Source organism: Tinamus guttatus, unplaced genomic scaffold (assembly GCF_059628265.1).
Source record: "Tinamus guttatus ecotype Peru unplaced genomic scaffold, ASM5962826v1 Tinamus_guttatus_pri_ptg000260l, whole genome shotgun sequence".
In the NCBI taxonomy this organism is placed as follows: domain Eukaryota; kingdom Metazoa; phylum Chordata; class Aves; order Tinamiformes; family Tinamidae; genus Tinamus; species Tinamus guttatus.
The window spans coordinates 2942597-2963471 of NW_028288794.1; the positions used below are offsets into that span (position 1 = coordinate 2942597).

The 20875-nt window shown below is 35.2% G+C and overlaps 1 protein-coding gene across 7 annotated transcripts in view; it reads left to right on the forward strand.

Annotated features, from left to right (window-relative positions):
• Nucleotides 1-20875, forward strand: part of PDE1A (phosphodiesterase 1A) — a 126738-nt gene that overhangs the window by 66267 nt on the left and 39596 nt on the right. For all 7 annotated transcript variants that reach the window (XM_088526995.1, XM_088526994.1, XM_088526993.1 and 4 more), the window contains one exon: nucleotides 15133-15246. In XM_088526995.1, coding sequence (XP_088383121.1) covers nucleotides 15133-15246 — 114 coding nt within the window. The remainder of the gene's footprint in view (nucleotides 1-15132; nucleotides 15247-20875) is intronic.

The following is a 20875-nucleotide window of genomic DNA, read 5'->3' on the forward strand; positions in this document are numbered from 1 at the left end:
AGAAGGTCTACTATTCTTGCTAGTTTTGATTAGTAAAACAGTTCTTCTTAGATGACCTGGTGTCTGAGGCATGTGAAAATCAAATGCCGAAGACTACTGTTCTCTGCCCTACCAAAATGCAAGCTTGTTTTTAAAAGAAATTGCTAACTATTCAAAACAGAAGTCTTTTCTAATGCTATATCATTTTCAGCCAAATACTTGTTGAGAAGAAAAGACCGTTTTCTTGATAAACTCTAGGCTATTAAGAAACAACTATGTTGTGTTTCTTCTGGAACATACTGAAACGTCTGAAAAAGCCTTTATGTTTTTGTTTATTTTGTTTACATACTATGTCAAGTGATATGAATGCCTATAGCATTAGCTATAGATATTCTATAGAAATTCTTAAATTTTATGTCAAATCTGAATGTAACAGAGAACATGTGATTTTTAGGAAAGAACCACTGTAACGTGTTGGTTTACTGCAATTATTGCAGAATGAGACATTCTCATTTGAAGTTTTAGACTTCTGACTAAATCTAGTGGCTAAATCACAAAAACAGTCCCGTTCTGTATGAGGTCACTGATAAATGGTCTGACAGAGCACATGGTTATACAATCTGATCCAACAGTAAATAAAATGCAGGGACAGTTTTTTATTAATAGTGGAAATTCACTAGCATGAATCTATTTTCCAACAGCGTTTTAATAATTATGAGGAGCTAGTTATATGCAGTGACAAGTCCATTAAATAAAGATTCTATAGGCATCATGAATAGGATTATCATGATATATTTATCTTAGTTTTCTTTTTAAAACTCAAAATCTCTAAAAGGTCTGAAAAACATCTAAATGGACTTTTATGGGGTTTCTGTAATCCTATTTATAACAAAAAAGTTTCCATGTTCATTCACTGATGTAGGTCTGCAAAATACTGTTTAAAGATTTTTCTGGTTAAATAAGATTTATGAGACAATATGTTTTGGAAAAGTGCCACAGTTTTACTAATGTGGGATAGGGAAGTGCTGAGAAGATTCAGAAAAGCAACTCAAAAACTGCATTATTCATTGCAAGAAAACATTGAAGTAAATCTGAAGAAAAGATAATTAAAATTTCCTAAGTAGATACAAGCCTTGCGAGTATTAAATTTACAGTATTACGAGGGATGCTAGGGAAGAACTCCATGATTTTATGTGGCAAGTAGCATTTATTCTAGCATCATCAGAGAAGGGAAAATTTAGGTGACTTCATAAGACATCTAAAATTGGGAGTTTAAGACCTTCTGCAAGTAAAAATCCAGTTAAGTTAAATGGAGAGTACATAGTTAGTTTGCAAAATCTTTTTCTTTTTTAAATTAAAGATGGCTTGCTTTCCTCATAATACCTTTTATGCCCTTAAAAAGTTAATAAGCCATATACCTAAAATGGAAGCTTGAAAGTGGCTATACGGCTGAAAAAACTCTGCAATGCAACAGAAACCAGCAATCCCAATCAGTAAGAATCTTAGTATATCGTAAAAATAGCAGAGAGGAAAGGAAAGGTCATCGGCCCTCAGCAAAAGTTCATGCTAAGTCACGAGTTTCAATAATCTGGCCATGTAAACAGGGCAGTAGCATAAGGCAGGTTGATACTTGTATTGCATGAGAAACGCTTATGCAATAAATCTTCCCCTGTCTGTGGGAGAGCTGTTCCTGCCCGCAGCTCCAGAGTTCACCTTGCTGACACCGAGGCCACTTGCCTTAGTGTCTGCTCTTTGCTTCGCCTGGACACCCGTGCAGCTCTGCTCATCTCTGGGTATTCTCCAAAGATTCTATTTTGAATTCTTTGCAAGCTAGTCCTGTAATAAAAAGAAAAATGCACTACAGAATTTAGTAGCTCAGACCTATGCAATTTAAAATATTTGCAATCATGATATTGAAATGTTGCAGGGGAGCTTTGCAAATGAATGAAGTGAATTTGAAGGACAAACTGTGCTTCACTGCTGACAGCAGTAAAATATGTTTCACTGACAGTTTAATAATCCATATATGTTTATAATATGTGTAAGGTATAACAATTTATGTTACTCGTCTTTATAATGGAAATTGTTTAGTAGTTTTCTAATGAAACTGTTAGAAGTAAATTCAGTACTGATAGCCTAGACTTAGAAAAGATTGATTTTGTTTCTTCATGCCATTACACCTGAAAGGATTGAAGAAAAAAAAATGTCCAAGTGTGAATGATTCGACTCTTTTATGGTTGATGAAGTTCATGCCAACTAAAAATCTTGCCTATGATCACTAACAATATTACTGATAATAATTACACTGATAATATTGCCAATATCAGCACTATATTGTAGCGTGATGAAGATATAAGAAAACAATTCCTTTAAGTCCTGGAAAAGATATTGCACTTTATATTCATTTGCTTTGCATCAATTCAGTTGAAAATAAATACCTCTATTGGCAGTAGAGCAGGACTCACAAGACTCATCTGTAAGAAACTGCCTTGTCTAATTACTCTTTTTATTTAGTCGCATGTTAGATCAACACATTTGAAAAAATTGGATCAAGTCATAAATCTAAACTTAGACTGTAGCTATATATTATATGAGCTATAGATAGTGTGATACAACTGCGTGTTGTATATTTTGTAAATAAATGGGGTAGTAGTGGAAAGGAAGGGAAATGCTCTATTAATGCTGATACTACAGTTCACCTTTTTGGTATGTTTTCTTGCATGTAAGAAGCAGAAAGGCAAGAAAATAAATAGGAAATAAAATAATGGAAAGGACCAGGCTCAGTTTAGAGCAAAAGTGTTATGGGAATGAAAGTAAAGCAAAGCCTAGAGGTCTGTCTGGGGAAAGGTTTGTCTTTCACCTGCCTGGACTGAAGATTAGGGGAAATACTAAATAATACAAGCATAATGTGCATGACTAGAAGGTGAAAGTGGACAGATGTCATTGACAGGAATAAATAGAGAAGGGAAGTTACTTTGTCCAAGGGAGGCAATTTAGGATGAATGGAGAGAGTAATGGCTCAGCAAGGGGAAAAGATACAGGCTTTATTGCTTTCATTTTTGCAGGCATTTTTCTGCTTCTTTGAGCAGAATTAAATAAACAATACTTTTATTTAGAAAATCTGAATCACTTTGCAGCTGTGATGCAAACTCTGAAATTAATGTAATTTATGAAATGGCATTTCAGTCCAGATTTGCAGTCAAAAAGTGATGGGATAGTCTAGAAGTGGTAGTCTAGCCAGAGATGGTAAACCAGAGGCGTAAGACTCGCAAATTGTCCTCCAAAAAGAATTTTTCCTATGATTATGTTGTATTTTGTCAGATTTTGGGGGCTCACATGAAGGTATGATCAAATAAGTAGCTGTATTTCAAATCCTTCTGCCTGTGAGTGGAATTAGTTAATTCCTCCTGCTGCAAAAATAATTGAAGTGCATGTCAGACCAATGGATAATATAAATGAGATCATAGAAGTTTAGTTAATTTTTATTTAATGATTTTCATGGTAGAGATACGAAGATCTCTTTTCTGAGTATATAAAAAAAATGTATCAGTATAGCTCTGATTGAGTGAGCTTCTCTACCTCTGTTACCACAAAATAACTAGATGTTGTTTTGATTAATCCTCTACCAGAGTTGTTACTGCAGTTTCATCAGATCCATTTTGAAAAGGTTTATTTCTTTGTATAGTAACTGTATCTTACTCCATTGCTTTGTGTTTGTGTTTTGAAGTTGCTCCTATTTGAACTTTAGTAAGTGCATTCCACAAAACAGTCTAAGGTTAACTATTCTGGATTAAAATTTAAACTAAATGCATGTGGCATGACCTAAAAAAAATAAACATAGTGAATGAAAAGCTGAAGCAGGTATTTATCTACCAGTACATTTTGAAAAACAGAGTAGAAAGCTGGTATTTTATGGCAAAACCCACTTTAAATTGTTCCCTGATTAAGTTCACATTCAGTCTGATTCATTGTAATACAAATTCCATTCTTTAATACCTGATCTATTATCCACAGAAGAAAAACTATTACATTGATTTTACTTACATTTCTTTTTCATTTAAAATATAATAACACATGTCCAAGAGAATAATATCAACAGCGTGTTAAGCCATGTACTAATCTATGCAAAGTTAGAATTGCATTTGCAATAGACAACAAATTTGGAGGACAGTAAAAAATTAAGATTAATAGATAAAGGTACAAAATACTTATATATTGTTCTCCCAACAATTATGCTAAGTATCGTATCTTTTGGGTATATTCACTTTATCAAGCTTTTTGCAAATTTCTTCATGAAAAAAATACATGTTTTTGCTAGTTTAACTACTATCTTAAATGTCAGTGTCTGTACTCTGGCTTGTTCACATTTCCATTCATATTCCTCAGCTGACAGTGATGCAAAAGGGCTTTTGCCCAAGTTTCTTCCATTCTGTCTGTTAATCAATCAGGGATTTCAACACAGGATTCCTAAAAAAGACACAGAGTCCCTTTTTTAAAAACTACTGCATTTGCATTAAGTATTAAAAAGCCAGGCTTAGATCTTTTCATTGCCTGATTTGCGCTCCAGCTTCAAGGTGAGTGCATATTTTTCTATGCCAATGTGTATTTAATTTATTTATACATGGGGAATAGCTCCAACAACAATTGCACTATGGAGCTGTTAATAAACTGCTGCCACGTTTCCAGGTCTGTATCCACTTTCCAGTTGGGTGTTTTGCAATCCTATGGATTTCCATAACTGTTTTCACGTGCATCCTTGTTGTGCAAAGAAATGTGGCTTTTCCTTCTCGTTGTGTTTGTATGGTCACACAGAATGCAAATCTGTTATGTGTTTCACTTAACACTGAAATTCCTCGTGCATCTTTCCAGATTGTACCCTTGAATCCTTCAGTCAATTTAAAAATCCGCAATTTCCTTTAATGTTCTTTACAATAAAATTTCTAGTTAACAATACTCATAAAATTTGGCATTAAAAAAGAAGAAATCCCACAGAAATAATGAGTTGAGATAGATGGAAAAAATGGTTTAGAAGACACACTGTCTAGTATGGCCAAATAAAGTGTTATTGAACATTGCAGGAGAGAGAGCCAAGCAGGGTGCTGGCTGTGGTATTCAATCCATATAAGCACATCGAAGTCTTCAGCAGTAACAGTCATCTGTTGACCTAAGAAAGAGTAGTGGCCTCCCAAAAAGGTGATACCCCTCTGATTTGCTGTCATTTTCAGATTATCTTTCTAGAAGACAATTACACTCCAACATGACTGTTCTCATCCCCTAATATTAGCAATAAGATCTAAAGTAGAGTTGTTCCATCATAATGATGATAATCCCACAGAGTATAAACTTTAGTTGCATTAAAGTTGAGCTGTTTTATCTGATTTGCTTGAAAAGGATCACATCCTTTTTCACATCACATCAAGGAACCATGTGCAAAACCACCTTCACAGAATTGTTGTGCTTTTTAGCATTACACTTTTTTCTTTCACCATTTTCTGCTGGAGAATGTCCTGCATTGAATACTTGGGATAAAGTATGCAGATAATTGCAGATGAAAGTGATATATTGCTGACAGGCAGCTGAACGTGTTCAAGGTTTCTGTTCATTTTGTAAGATGTAACTCTTGCATACTTTTCTCTGGTATCTCTTTGTGGTCCTTATTCCGGGAAGCGCTAATTGCACAAGTGTCCATCCCTTGATCAAGATCTAGATTGGTTACTACTGTGTTAAAGGTGACTTGTTTTCCTTGGGTGAACTATTGGCCTGCTTCTCTGAGTTATGTTATTTTAGATCAAAGGGAATAATTTGATTGCAAAAACGAGGACTGCAATGAAAAATATGCCTGCCATAGGAGAGATTGAGAAGTTATGGAAAACAAGAAGTGTATTTGAGAATACGACAGGCAAATCACAGTATACAAAGCTCTGTATTTATTTTGATTTCAAATCATGTGTGCTATTTATTTTACACACCGGCTTTTCCTAAATCCTTAGTAATCATATAAACAAACATTATCATATAACGTAGAACCAAGAACCTTACTAGTTTAATATTTCAAAATCCAAAGTAGCTAGGTTCTTACTTAAAAGGAATGTCATGGTTTTGCAGAGAGACTGATGAATAGTGAATCATTCAATAGAGCTATAAAAAATGAAGCATAATTTAGCAATTATGTTAGTCATGACCATAAGGAAGCTGAACTTTTCAGGTTAGATTCAAGTCCCTGGAGGGATACGTTTAGAGAAGGTGTATTAACATCACGTTGAAGAATTCAGTTTTTGATTTCTGACTCCTGGGAAGGCAAAGAAATTATGAAAAATATTTTACATTATCAAAAGGCTATCATATCATTCAGGCTGAGAGATGTTTTTTGTGTTCTTTTTTTCTTCCACCTATAGACATGGAGAAATTAAGTAAAATGCTGTATTCTGAAAAAACGTTGTTGATGAGCTAGTATAATTTATATCTTCTGAGTACTGTCTTTAGTAGTTTGAGCAGTAGGTTCTGAATTTTCGATCTATTTATATTTACAATATAAAACCAGGAAAAGTACAGTCAACTACACATATAATGAGGAACAAAAGTTTAAAATAATATCTTCAAGGTGAATTGCAGTCGGCATTTGCTAAATTTTGTCAATTTAAACAACACATAAGACAAAAATAACACTTTTGATGATAGCTTCTGGACTACACCTTCTGACACATGCTCCGTTACAAACATGGAACATCAACAAATTGAAAGCTATGCAAATAATATCATTTTTATTTGAATAGGCTGATAATCTTGTTGATTTAATGGCATGTTTTCAAATCAGCCAAGACAATGCGAATAGCCATTGCACTTAGGTCTTATCAGGAGAGGTGAGTTAAGGAATTTTTGGTGGAAGTGTATGAACGAAGAATCAAATTCAGCGCTGAATCCAGTAGAAAAAAATCTAGGCAGTTACATGGAAGAGATAATCACCTCTCCTACCCTCCAGATTGCTGCAGTGTGCTACTCTCTGCACAATGCTCTGAGAAGCTGTTAGCCTGTTTTTGTTACATATGGATGGAGTGGAAGGAAGAGTGGAGATGATGTTACAGGCAGCCAGCATGAATGAGGACAGAGAACAGCAGCAACAGAGTGATCTCTCATCCGCCTTACCCTCCCAGACCTACAAAATCCAAGCCCTTGTGCTGAGGGGCCGGGGCCCTTCACCATCTGATAGAAATAGCAGCTCTGTTGCAGACATTGAATGTTCTCCTCTGTCTTGGCTACAAATGCCTGTCGCAATTGTTCATGGATCCAAAACCAATGTGCCCGTATGCCAGGCACTGTAACGGTAAAACACGCGATATTGCCCAGGAGTAAGTGTTTCAATAACCTTCTTCCTGAAGAATTCTGGGGCTTGTTTCTGTTTGCTTCTATCAAACATCAAGTTTTCATGTTTAAGTAAGAAAGGTAATGTTACACCTCATCCTATTTATGGTCATTCTTGAAATTAGGGGGGAAATATTGTTTGCATGATTCTTTTCCTCCTTCAAACATTTATACCTCTCTAACGATTGTTTCATTTTTTCTTAGGCTCTACTTTTCATTATCAAGTTCTACTTTTAAGTACTTTAATTTGTCAATTCTTCAGGAGAACATTTATTTTTAGCATTTTTAATTGCCAGAATTTAGTTTCACACTTAACAGAGTGCTGAATTCTAGCATATCATACTTTTTCTTTTTTTCTTCATTTTAATTGCAGTATTACAATTCTAAATAAAAGCCCTATTCATGTTTTTATGTTGTTATGTGTATACATAACATGTTCTATATCCTTTCTTCAGATTTACTGAGACGGTAACAATTTTATAGCAAAATTGTACTGTAATTGTTACAGCCATTTTGCTAAAGCGTTTATGCCTTCTGTCTTTTGATTGAAAAAAAGAGTCTATTGTAAATAGATTTGCTGACGTTGTTAATTATTCAGTAAAACAAAAGACATTTGAATTAAGATGCTGGAATATTTTATAGAATATATATACCGAGGCACATCTTGATTTTAATGCTTTATTCAGTAGTCCATGGTAGTTCATAATAACTACTTGTATTTTTTTCATATTTCATAATTTTGTCCCAACAAACAGAGATCTGTGATTTGTTCCTCCAGTTCCATTAAACACTCTGTGAATCCCACCTGTAAGGCATGATTAACATGTAGAAGTACACCTTTTCTACTCTGGTGCTTTAATTTCAGGAGGAAGGTAGGACTTACGCTAGTAACAAGTTGGTCTGAATCAGGTTTATGTTTGTGGTAAAAACATGTTCATATCTATTGGTCTGGTTAGTCCAGTTCAGCCCTCTATACTTGATGCATCTCACAGTGTAACTGTACCTACGCCTGGCCTCTAATCTGGTTCTGTCAAAAATTTCAGTCAAAATCCTGCTTGCTTTAAAAAAAAAAAACATATTCAGTGTAAATCATATTCTTTTGGCAGTATCTGTTTAGAGAGCTGTTATTACACATGCAGTCGTGCTGTCAGATAGGGCAGTAATTTGTAGAAAAATGGGGTGGGATAGGACAGAGAGAGCTAAGGACCATTTCAAACAGTTATTTTTATGTCGGTCTGTATATAATCTCTGTTAATATAAAATCAGTCAATTGTATGTTGAGAAAAACAGGAAGGAAGACATTGATTTGTGATAGGACATCATTGTGAAGTAATCTATTCAGAAATATCCTTCTGCCATGAAGTTATTCTAAAAAGGGGGCTGTGTGGCTGCTTTGAAAGATTTAGAGCCTTTTGCCTCTCTAACTACTTTCAGGAATGTGTTCAAAGCTGCTGTTTGCAACTTTGAAATAGAGCTTTTAAAACAGCCACAGAGAATAAGGAGTATGTGCCTTTTTTTGTATTTATCAGATTAGCTTCTGCAGATAAGGCTTACCGAAAGTATTCCATCATCTTGGAGCATGATTTTTGACAGCTAATGATTTTACATTTGATTTCCCAGCTTGTTGGGAGTTCATTTATCTGGATTATAATGAACACTTTAAGACATACAGACCGTTGGAGCATTTGGCAACTTCAAGATTAAATAGCTTTATCGAGCACTCTATCTAGCCAAACACAATGCAGGGGAACCTCGCAGATTGAGTGTCAGTCTTCAGAATTAACATTTAAGAATATTCAGAAACATAAGTATGCCTCAAAAGTGATTAGGAGGATATTTTGAAATTTGCAAATAAGTCCTATAAATTTTGCGTTATTTGTCTGTGATTTCATGGAATGATTATGAAATGGGAATATGGCAACTGAGTTGATAGAAATATGAATGGGTTTTAGAGAGGAGAGACTAGATTTAACAGAAGACTGTTCTGTATAAAATATTCAGATCTGTGTCAATAACTTGGCACAAGATGTTGAGAAGACGGTGAGGAGAGAGAGATAAAAGAGATTCTTTTGGTTTATTCCTATTTATTGTAAATTTAATTTACATCTCTTAGATTAGTCATTCATTATATATCAATGTCCATGAATGGGATGGAAATAGAACTAATGTTAATTCATAAAACAAATATAAAACACGTAAAAGTTGCTAAGCTAATGTTCCTGTCAGTGATGCTCCCAGGTACTAAGGTTGCTGAAGTAATTCCTACAAGAATTTAATTTTCTAGGTTGATTTTTTCTTCTATAGATTATTTGACAAAGTCTGAAGGCTACTATTAGTAACATGGTGTCTCAGAAATGTTAGACCTTTAACTGGATCTGAAATGCAGTGGAGTTATAAATTCATCCTCCTCTCTTAAGTTGTCAGTGGGAGGGTCCTGTTTCTCATATGTTCCCTCAAAACTAAGGTTCTCATATGTTCCTGCTCTGCTAATGGAACATATGGTGCCAGTTCAATCAAATCCTCAGTGCACGACTTGCTTGAGTTTGAGAAGTTCTTCCACGAGAACTTAGCAGTCATGTTTCAGAGTGTATTAATTTCTTTTTTTTTTTCATTTTGTACTTGTAGAGTATGCAGATGCATGTATACTCTACATCTATGTACAACTGGAGAGATGCAACTGAATAACACATCTAAATGTATAAAAATACTAAGAAATGGGAAATATGGGGATTTTTTCATTAAGATTTAGCCCGGAAAGCAATTAAACAGAGGAACCAAATTAGCGTTGTATATACAGGTGATTCATTAGCAGAAGTGAGAGAAAAGGTTTCTAGTTGACTGGAAAAGGTTTCATTACATGCCTTGTGTTGCATGGAGGAATGTGCAACATGAATGGGAATTTGTGGGGCCTCTATCTGATGGCATGGCTCAACTGCCATGCTGAAGGTTACTTGTGGGTAAAAATGAATAACTGGGAGAGAAAGAAAGAGAGCAGGAAAAAACAACAGCAAGTGGCTCCTAGGTGAGCTTGCAGGAGGAGGATCCCCAGGGCAGCAGGAGCTGGTGGTGGTGGCGATGATGATGGTGGTGATAAAAGGCTAGAGCGCTGTGAATAGCAGGTCTTTAACATTACTGAAGCAAGTATACTACGGCATCTCAGGCACTATGCAAGTTCCTTGGTCAGGTAGGTTGAAAATTATGCTAAAAGTCAAGAATGTTTTGGAGAGCTTGGCTCAGCTTATGGTTTCAGGTGGAAACCATGTAAGCCTCTTGTGGTTTTCTGTGGTTTCAGTACACAGCTAAAGAAAACTTAGGAGCTTTGACTAAATTTTGCTTTAGTCTTTAAATAGAATTAAATTTGATATTAAATGAGACCCAAAGGATAATATTTGCATAGTTTAGCTGTGCTAGATGCCATGAAAATTTATAGGATGAGTGAGGTAAAATGAAAGAAGCCTAATAAAGAATCCTTGTCTGGAGGAAAAGCAGTTCCTCTGGCACAACTATCATCAGTATTTAAACGGTCAAGACTATTCTGTCATCATGAAAATGTGGGATTTTATTATTAACAAAATTCCAATGTGTGTTATATAGCTGCAGAATTTGTAGTTTCATTTTTTGATATGGGATTAAAGTTTCAGAATATCAAAATGTTAGCTGAATTAACAGCATATTCAATATTTATTTTTTAATGACTGAATCATAATTGCAGATCAGACTGTACCACTCATAGTGCCTAAAATAATCATGAAATAAATGTGGTTCTTGAAGCTCTTAGCAACCACAAGGCTTCCTGTGCATATGCTCAGGCACAGGAGTAACTGAGAAGTAATTTCATAAAACACATTTGCTGCACTTAAAAGTGTGATATATCTTTCTTGCATTTCACAGTACCAGAATTTACTGAGAGGTAGCAACTCTAATTAGAAGAAATATTAGATAACCACATTTGAAAGTGTATTTTTAATACTCCAGAGAACTGGAATCTGACTCAGATGCAAGGTCTAAGTCAGGAGTCCTCAATTCTAATCCTAGTCTCCATTGACATGTTGGCCTTGCTTTGATTGACAAAATGTCCCTGTATCAGTGACAACTGAAGTGCTGGTTAACCCTTTTGAAGCCATGCTTGATGCTGACTCTATAACTGTGTGTGGGAATGTGGAAACAGGACTTTCAGATCACTCCCGAATCTTTGTTAAAGTATTCTGGATTTTTTTCTGAAATCTCTCATCCATTTATATGATTAGGTCTAGTCTTTCATATTCATCTAATACAAATGTTACAATTATGTCTATAGTTTTCATATTTTTTTTACTGTCTCACAGAAAAGACAAAGGGAATTATATTCTTTTGTAATGATCAAAGATTTCTAGTAATCCTTACATTATTAGGATTTATGACTTGAAAAAATGAAAGGATGGATTTGTGCTTCTTTTTTTATTATAATTCATTTTTTATTTCTGAGCTATGTTACTTTTAAGTACTTGGGAGAAGCATGATGTATTTAGATATGGATTTATTTGACATATCCGTCTTATGTAAAAATATAAAATTCAAATGATAGTAAGTCACAAATGGAAAGAATTGCTACAGGTATTGTGATTGCTTTACATTTTCTCCAAATTTACTTCAGGTGTTTAAGTTGTATATAACCATATTGTTAACACACTTGCTTTCCTTCTTATTTTTTATTTTAGATTATGCATCATCTAATTTTTAATGTGTGATGTTAATTTGGAAGTGAAATCACATGCCTATGATTATCCACTGAATTGTTTCATTCAATATTAAATTACCATAAGAAAAACCTTGAAATTATTGCTTACAGGAAAGTAATCATTTGTTCCATATTTTCCCTTTTTAACACATTGTCAGTATTTGCTTATCATCTTTTCATGTGGTTGATACATTTGGCACACAGCTAGGATTTTCTCAATTATTTCTGGGGCATGTAACAATATGCAGATTAAATTGGAGTTTATTTCACCAACACAAATCACTTTAAAGTGGCATTGTTATTAAATATTAATATTATTAACTCTTTCTATATAATTAGCATTAGTATGTGTTTATTACTTTTAAATAACTATTTGTTGTTTGTCCATTCTTCAACAGTGACTTCCCATTAACTTAAAACTATAAGAGGAAACAGGCTTGTTTTATTCTTGGTGGTCACTGATAATTTACTTTGGAAAAAGGAGGCGGCAGTGTCTGAAACTTATGGAACTGAATTGTCCCACTCTTTTGCATCCCTACTTTACAATGTCCCTCCTTAAGCAAATCCTTCTTAGCATCTTATCTTTGTAATCTGTGTTTAGGAAAATATTTCAGCATTTCTCTGAACCACTCCAAAAAGGTACCGTGTCTCCTGGTTTGCCTGTGTAGCTGGGTGGGCTTAGGGTGCTGTGGCTGGGCATAGGTATGTGCTCCATGGGAATATGAGGAATGAGGAGCTTGTTCCTGGAGAGCTGCCACTTGCAGACAGCACTAGTAAACATAGGTGGGAGCAGAGTGTCTTTGGACTGTCCAGTAAAAACTTTTGATCACCCAGCTCTGTTACTGGTGTTTACCCAGTATGGCAAAAGTTGGTTCTCCACCCATATACTTATTAGTTACAGATGTGTTGTTCAAGGCATGACTGACTGCTGGTTTGGAAAGGAGGCTGTCAGTTGTCCCAAGAGAAATGTTTCTTTCTCTCCACAAATTTATGGCTGTTTTGTATTAAGTCTTGTTTTCTTCATACTTAAGCATAGTTCATTATTCTATTTCACAGTTACTAGCCCATTCAGTTTTTTTTTCTTGTTACTATTATTTCTTAGCATGTTTCACAGACAGTGTAATACCATGAGCTCAGGTTTTAGGAAGTATATCACGATTATGAACGATGTGTCATGTTTCTTTTCACTTCGTTACACTTAGTTCAAAGAAAACAAATCAACAAAAAAATCCTGTCCAGTGCATCTGGAATAATAATTAACTTGTGATGCTTTTCTTCCTCCTTTCTACAATTTTCCTTGTCTTGTGAAATACTGGGATATGAGTATTTTAAAACTTGTTGTTGTTTTGTCTCATAAATTGACATGTTTATTCTTTACCAAAATGTTAAACTCATTACTGAAATGTCAGCTGTTAAACTGCGTGGTTATTTTGCTTTAATGCAAAATATGTTGAGTGTATACAGACCATTTATATACTGTTATAGCCTACCTAATACATTTTGCTGTCTAGTAAAACCATTTTGCTAATCCTTGTTAGCAAAGTTAGTGAGAGTAGCTGAAGCCATTGTAGCCAGAGTTTTCTTGGAGGTGCCTAGCAAAGGATGGTGGGCAGAAGTTCTTCCAAGGAAATTCCAGTTGGTTATTAGAAAGATATAGTTCTCAGTGAGGCTGGTCAAACACAAACTAGTTACCCAGAATGTTGATGGAATCTCCATGCTTGAAGATACTCAAAGCTCAAGTGGATATGACTCAGAGCAACTTGATCTAACTTTGGAGTTAGACTTTGCAAGTTTATGAGAGATTTGTTTGAAATAACACCATTTTTTAAAATATATTTTAATTGGGTCCAATCAAACATTGTACTTGACCCATAAAAGAAAACAGTCATCAGATTGCCATTATATTAGAATTTATTTATTAGTAATTATCTCTGTTTTTTTTTTTTTGTTATCTCTGGTTTTGTATTATATACATATATATTTATATAGTTGCTTTTTCATGTGTCATAAATATGATTTTATCTGAATGTAAAATCAACTATTGCAGACTGCCAATTTCTATCCACTTAATACTTGTTTCACACATTTTTCCTGTATTTCATAAGTATAAGAAAATATGAATGTATGAAAATAATCTTAAAGTAATGATGTAGTATCTTGAATGCAAAAAAAAGAAAAAAAACCTGTATCTTGGTGTTACATAACAAACAACTGTTTCATTTCAACTTGGAAACAGAACACAGAAAGAAAAAAATTCCCCAACCTCTTTAAGCATCCAATTAGTCATAAATCTATGCAGTTACTGATAAGCTTTTCATTTCACTACGGTACTATGAGTGCTCTGTGCAGTTAAATAAAGCAAGGTGAGAAGTATTCTGCTCTTCAAAAAGGTTAGGAAGAACAATCTCGTGTTCAAATAGTTTATCTGTGCAGAAACTTGAGCTGATGCATTACAAATTTTCTTTTGGGTGTATCCATGTTTGTAATGTAAAAGAATGTTCTCAAAGCTAAAAGCAAAAGCACCCTTGGGAAAATATTTGGATTTTTCAAATGTCATAGGCACCACCTTTCATCTGGTAAACACAGAAGCAATGGAGTTTCACATTATCTCATGCTCATAAGAAATAAAACTTCTGCAGCAAAGATGTACTGCAGGCAGTCAAGTCAATAAAGACATGAAAATAAATGCAATAGACCTTTTAAGCATAGAAGAGTTATAGTAAGATATTTTGCAATTTTTAAAAGTTATTTAATCAAAATTAGAGACTTGGACTTCTTAGTACAAGTAAATGTGAAGTAAGTCCAATAGTAGTTAGTGAGTCCTCTACAACTTGCTGAAATGCATAAGCATTTTCTTAATCCATACCTCAGATTTAACAATGAGCAGCTGTGCACGCTTACAACTGTGGTGCTTGTTCTAAAGGGATTAAAAAAAATAAGAAATGCAATGAAGGTCTCTTTCATCTAAATTGGCTATTGTCTGGCTTCCAGCATTTCAAGTAGAAAATACAGTCTCTAGAAATGCAGTAAAATTTGATACAAGCAGTGCACTGATATTTTTATTTTCTTTTTTACAGACTAAGATGCTTAGTAAAGCAGCTGGAGAAGGGTGACATTAATGTGGTGGATTTGAAAAAGAACATTGAATATGCAGCCTCTGTGCTCGAGGCAGTTTATATCGATGAAACCAGGTAAGTAAAGGGACATGGGTGGGAGGAAAGGCAGCCACATTTGACCTTTGCACGTAATTCTAGCTGACATTAGCTGTAGGTCTCCGCAAAACAGGAGAATGGTGTGTGCCTTTTCGGCCTCTCAGTGACAAGATTAAAGCAAGAAGATTCTAAAGGTCAAATGTAGCTGCTATCTGGAGAGTCTGCTTAGCTCTTATCTACCTCAGTGGTCAAATGAGCACAGTAAAAAGTCATTAGAATTTTTCTGAAGGGTTTTTCCATCCCCAACAAAGGCCACATGCTGATGATCATGCTGAGAACTGTATCGTTGAACAAAATGAGTTGTTTTGGATTAAGTGTTAGTGGAGATGAGTCAGAGGATTAGAATTTGGCCCTTAAATCCAAAAATTAATGACAAACTGTGATTTTTTTTGTGTGTTTGAGGTTTTGTTGATAATATATTTATGTTTATTGCTACTGGAATTATTGCAGGCAATAATTTTTGATGTGGGTTGGCTACAGTGAAATTACAAGTTCTAAATATATGACTTCTTGAAGGAATTGTAAGATGTTAACTTCAATTATAGTACCTAACTAACTTGAAATCTTTTTTTTTTATTTCACTATGGTGGCCTTAAACTTTTCTATCTATGCAGAATGTTCTTCTAAAAATGTCTGCCAAAATGTTTTCAGTGTTGTCTGAATATGAAACATATGTCTAGTCTTGGTTCTATATTAAATTCAAGTCTGACACATTAATTATTTTGTGGATCTTTCTGTCCCTCTCTCCTTGACAATCAACATGTTTGATACAGTGCTTTAAGTACTGCTGTCATGTTACCCTGCTTCCTTTCCTTTCGTATGTGAGAGTCGCACATCTAGGATATCAGCCAATATTCTGGGGTTCTGCCATGGGGCAATAGGAAAGCTAAAAGTAAGAATGAAAATGAGAGCAAGTGGAGGTGGTACCTGTGTTCCTTTTGCCGCAAACCTGTTGGAGAGTGGGTTGGCAGAGTTGGTCATGCTGGTGTCTTGCTCATAGGTTTAACATGTGCAAGTCTCAGGGGATCTGAACTTGTGATAAAGATGCATAAAATCAAATATTTTAAATTATTAGTAGTTAATTCAGATTAAATCCCTTTGCTGCTATATGTATTTCAACTAAGTTGCCCAACGTAAGTCAATTAGGTTTCCTTTTTGTCTTGAAACAAAAGCTGGTGTGTGTTTGTCACATGTGTTGTTAAACTGATTCAGTTCCTTAGGGAAACTGATATAAAGGTATCATTAAAAAGTTGTCTTTGGACAACATGTGACAACGTAAGCCAGAAAGTCTCAGTTTTCAGCAACTTTTTAATCAGAAGGGACTTAGAGCTGTGGATAAGGATGTCAAACGCTGGTCAATATTCCTTCCATACACCTCTCAAACATCAGGTTAAATGGGTTATTTATAGGTCTTTCTGAGCAGTAGCACCACAACTGCGGAAATAAATAGAACTATGATAATGGGGAGTCCAATCCTATAGGCTCCATGTGAGAGAACTGGGAAAACTGCAAATGCCTGACCTGTGGCAGCAACACGTGTTCCCGTTAGTGTGAGCAAATCTTAATTGCCCTCAGAGGACAGAACAGCAGGATTATGTAGCTGTCCAAATGAAAATAAACATATATTATTTTACAGTGGTTTGGAAGATTTTCAGAGCCAACAGGCCATTCTCTCCTTTTTTTTTTTTTTTTTTTTAGTCCTAGAAGCATTGTGACTTCATAATGAAGACTTTCCAAAGTTTAATTAATTAGATTATTTGGAAATATTTACATAAATTTCTCTGACTTGATGCTCAACAGTATTTAATATGATTTATTTATTGCATCCATTTTTTCAGAACAATCTGATTTTTTTCACTGGACAAAAAAACTTAAAACTAAGACAATGAAGGGAGCAAAGCATGAGTTTCTGGCAGGGTGTGTTCAGTAGCATAGCCAAGGATCAAGGGGGAGCCTGGCCTTTTCCACGTTTCTGGAGAACTATTTGTTCTGCTTAGAAATTTCAGGCATTACTGCAGCAAAATCACCTTGCACTGCGTAAGTCTGAGGTTTTTTCAATTGTCAGCTCTACCTTCTTAAAGTAAAAGAGACAGAGATACCCATTTTTTTCTCTATATTTTTAGAATTGATAGGCCTGTATTTTTCTGTAAATTGTGTGTATTTGTATCAGCATAGGCATGTGTGTAAACCCATTGAAACTTTTACAGAGTACAACAGTAATACTGGAAATAGTCTGTAGAATTCAAGCATAAAAAGTGTCTTTCTCGGGGCTTATTTTCATTCCGTGTGGTCCTCTGTTGCTCTACAGTATAGCTTTTTATCTGAAAAAAATCATATTTTTAAAAATTATGTATAGCTATAAATATAATATGCCATTTCCAAAAATATAGCCAATTGGAATGGGCAGAATGCAGAGAAATAATACAACAGATTTTATTTATGGCGTGCTAAGAGTAGACTTGTTAGAATCTAGGTGGACAGTAGGGACTAAACTATGTAAAATGGGCATGGGACAGTGAGTGATGATATTCTGTATTTTACAGCAGTGAAATACCAAGTTTTCACAGGATGCTCTTGTCAGCTTCTGAGCTGAGGCAAAAAGCACAGAGATATCAGATGAAAAAAAGAGCTGCTTTCCTATGAGCTTAATCTGTATCCCATTTAAAAATTCCTACATTAATAAACCTGCTTCAAAAAAATTTAGTTTTTAGGACTGCTGTATCTCTCAATACTGTCTAACTGTGAGCTGCATTAAAGATTTTCTTGAAAGAATACTAGTATGTTGGAGGCTGAAGCCAAGGTTTGTTGTCAGCTGAAAATATTCAGAAAAGTATTTTGCAACTCTGAGCCCTCAGCAGATCTCCTCAGGGAAAAAGATTCAAGCTTTGTCAACAGGTGTTATAAATAATGCCAACAAATTGTGCTGAATTTTCTCTACTGTTAGGTGATGCTTGGGTCAAGGTTGTGAAGGAAAATTCCTTGAGTTTATGAAGAAAAATCTGCATTTCATTCTCAGAATACTGGGGCAGTTGGTCAATGATGCAACTTAATTTGGAGAAACTAGACAAACTTCTCACTCAAAAACATTTTTGTTCCTAATCTAGGGATATCCAAAGGAAAATAAAAGCAGCTTAAGCTTTACACAGGTAGAATGAAATGCCCAATTCTGTATTCATTTACCAAGAATGTGGACTATATGATTCCTCTCTGAGGTGACTTAATGGAGGAGAGGTCAAAAGTGAAAATTATTTCTCTTCTCCATACTTCAGAGTGTTGCATTCTTTGAAATCTTTGTCTCTATTAGAAAGGCTGACTGATCAGCACTGAAGGATTTATTTTCCCTTAACCATTATCTATTTTTTTTCTATTTTCTTTTCTTTCTTTTCCTCCATAGTACATCTGATATATTCCTTAGGGAGAAGAAATGTACTTCTACCTAATCCATTACTATATTTAAAATCCTGGTTCAAAAGAAGAGAGCTAGAAATGATCACAACTTGCATTTTGAAGGATTATTCTTGGCAAAAAGCACAGTACTGTGACAGGAAGATCAGTTATAATTTATTCTGACTGCAGTATTGATTGCTAAGCTGAAGTGCCTTGGGCCATATCTCGCATAGTGCCACTACTGCCAATGGGACTTCCACTCACGGAACAAATGGGATTAAATAACCCTGGCCTCCCCTCTCCCTACACGTCTCTTCCACATGTTGCCTCTGTTTAATAAGTGAAAGATATATTGGAGAAACAAGCATGTGTAACCTTGAAATTCTGACTTTATATTGAGGGGGAGTGGAAGTAACTCAGAACTTACACTTACCATTTATTTGGGCCTGCACTAGACAAAAACCAACCTGTATCTTTCTTTCCCATTTTAATGAAAAGAGTCAAATTTGTCACTTCTAAGTAGATGTAAATTAAAATACCAGTAGTATAATTCCTCAGAAATAGAAGTGTAATATTAAACTTCTGATCATTATTTTGCCCAATAACTGCAGTAAGCGTAGAACATATCCAAAGCAGTGATTGCTTTGCAGTGGTCAGAGGTATCTGTACTGCAACCTCACAATCCCTGTGCTCCAGGGCTCTGCCATTCCTGCTCCGAAGTTCCGTGCGACAGGCGGAGCAGGGGGAGGGTGGTGCGCGTTGGCGCTTTGCCCGATGGAGTCAACGCGCTGACCTACACCCGTGCAGGGGCTCAGCAAGCAGCCTGGGAAATGGTTCAGGACAAGAGGGACAAGAGTGCCGTCAAAGCAAACTGTGGCCCATCAAAATCAAAAACTGACACCCACAGGGTGAAAAGGTAGTCATCGCTTCTGGTTGGTGTGTGCCTGTTCTGATAATATTTCTGCAGAAGAGTTGTTTCTTTAAATTACATTTAGTAATCTTTTTATATGCGTGTTTTGCAAATAATCGGTAAAATCACTGATGAAAAGAGTGCAACAGTTTTAGGCTTTAGGATATAAATTCACTTTATCTGTGTTATTTTACAGACATATTTCACTGAATACAGAGGAGTTATCTAACATGTTTATGCACAGACACAAATGTAATTGAAATATTTTTAATCTAGGTATAAGTAGATAACTAAAATATCCAAAAGTTACATCATGAAAGTTGATAATATCTTGCTTTTTTGCAGCAATTTGTGGTAAATTAAGCATAGTTTACGTAGTGCAATAAATAGCCTAATTTATTTCCCTTTATAAATAGAATTACTGTCAAATTAGAGATCCATGTAACTATCCAGCTGTTTAGATCCATATGAGCCTTGTCACTGTAATGACTGAATAATGGCAGACATCAGTGAGTTTATTCAAAGGCCGTTTTTAGCAGCGCATATACCATGAGTAATTTCCCATAATAGGAATCTGTTTCTCCAAAAGGTTAGGAAAGCACATAAAATAGTCACCAGATGAATGACTCGTCCTCGTTTTCTCCCTTTAAATGTTCTTTCAGTTAGGCTTCTGAGAGAACCTAATTCTTCTAGAGAAGTTAGGAAGGCTTTATGTTGAAGATACCTCATCAAGGGATCTGTAACAGCTTATACTTGGAAAGGATCATGCTTAAAGTGTAATTCTGGGGTATAATTGTTGCTTTCCTGGTTGTCTGGAAATGGAGACGCTTAGCATCTCTCTCACACACATAAACGTTATTTGGCTATTGGAGAGAAATGGTCTTATTCCTGTAGCATGAAGCTCAGAGCAGGAAACTGAACAAAGGGAAGAATTTTGGTTAAATAATACTCTGTTTTCCTGTTTCTGCCTTCATAAAGGAATTCTATTAACTGTAATATGCAGAGTGAATGGTCTTCCTGCTTTAGAGATGAGTAATTAAAAAGATTGGAGAAAGTGTTGTGAACCTTGCAAGCCTTAATTCATACTCACTGGATGTATGCTCACTGAAGCAGTTCACTGAAGTTTGGGTTTCTATATTCTCCTGCTCCCTTATTTTGTAATGTATACTTATTTATAATCAAGTTTCTTATACATCTTTGGTGTCTCAGCTTCACAGGGTCAAACCTCCCCGAAATATTTTCAGTCTGAGGGAAACTGCATTTTATGTTTAAAATCCAGGGGATGCTAACCTTGCACACTCCTGGCATTAA